Here is an 883-nt window from a genome sequence, read left to right on the forward strand (position 1 = left end):
CCTGTAGTTCCAGCTACTTGGAAGGCTGAGGTGGAAGGATTGCTGGAGCCCAGCAGGTCGAGGCTGCGGGGGCCAGGAGGGGCCACTGCACTCCAGTCTGGGGGACAGAGTGAGACTCCAACTCAAAAAAAAAAAAAAAGAAAAAGAAAAAGAAAAAGTCTACGGACTTTTTCATAGGAATCATTTATAAATCACCATGGACACAGTACTGATGAATAGCTACTGCTTTGGAGTCTGGGGGAGAAAGGAATACATTTCAAGGGAGTTCTGCAGACCAAAAATGTCTGAAAATGTTACATATCAATATTATTCTGTGTTTTTTGAAAAATATTCAAGTCCAACTAGAAAAAAGTCTTTATTTGAATAGTACCAATTTTCATCAGGTTTTTACGTGTTCACAGTTCATGGCATATAAACAGGGATCAAAATTTAGGAATTCCTGGTCAAGACTGGTGTCCACAGTTTCTCAGGACAATTGCTCATTTATGGGCTATGACTTTATCAGTAACTAAGACTGAAGATGATAACACACTTGACTAGCAGACTGAATTTTCTTACCTCCTCAGTTTTACGTCTAAGCACATTGGACTGTTTTTGGAAGTTTCTTTCAAGTTTGAGCAGCTCATATTGCCTCTTTCGGTCCTGACAAGAAAAAAAAAATCAGATATTAATTGCTGTTCAGCTAGTTAAAATAAAACCTTATACTATACTAAAGAGTCTTTCAAGACATCCTTGATATGTACGCCTAAAGTGAGCTGCCTTCATCTTCTATCAGAGTCAAAAACTGGTAGTTCTAGAAGTCATGCTTGTATGTAGAAAGAAAGTAGTTTTCCGTTTGGCTTATTGCTCTGTGGCCACATTCTTTATGTCTCAGTTGTCAGAC

At 38.7% G+C, this 883-nt stretch overlaps 1 protein-coding gene across 1 annotated transcript in view; it reads right to left on the reverse strand.

Moving 5' to 3' along the window:
* The window catches only part of LOC103261391 (chromosome-associated kinesin KIF4A-like), a gene marked incomplete at its 5' end in the record, with an annotated part of 30129 nt that extends 29487 nt beyond the window's left edge, over positions 1-642 (reverse strand). The window contains one exon of the mRNA XM_008059026.2: positions 559-642. Coding sequence (XP_008057217.1) covers positions 559-642 — 84 coding nt within the window. The remainder of the gene's footprint in view (positions 1-558) is intronic.
* Between the last annotated feature and the right edge of the window lie 241 nt (positions 643-883).

Source organism: Carlito syrichta, unplaced genomic scaffold, assembly GCF_000164805.1.
Source record: "Carlito syrichta isolate Samal-C Ts95f unplaced genomic scaffold, Tarsius_syrichta-2.0.1 Scaffold303676, whole genome shotgun sequence".
NCBI lineage: Eukaryota > Metazoa > Chordata > Mammalia > Primates > Tarsiidae > Carlito > Carlito syrichta.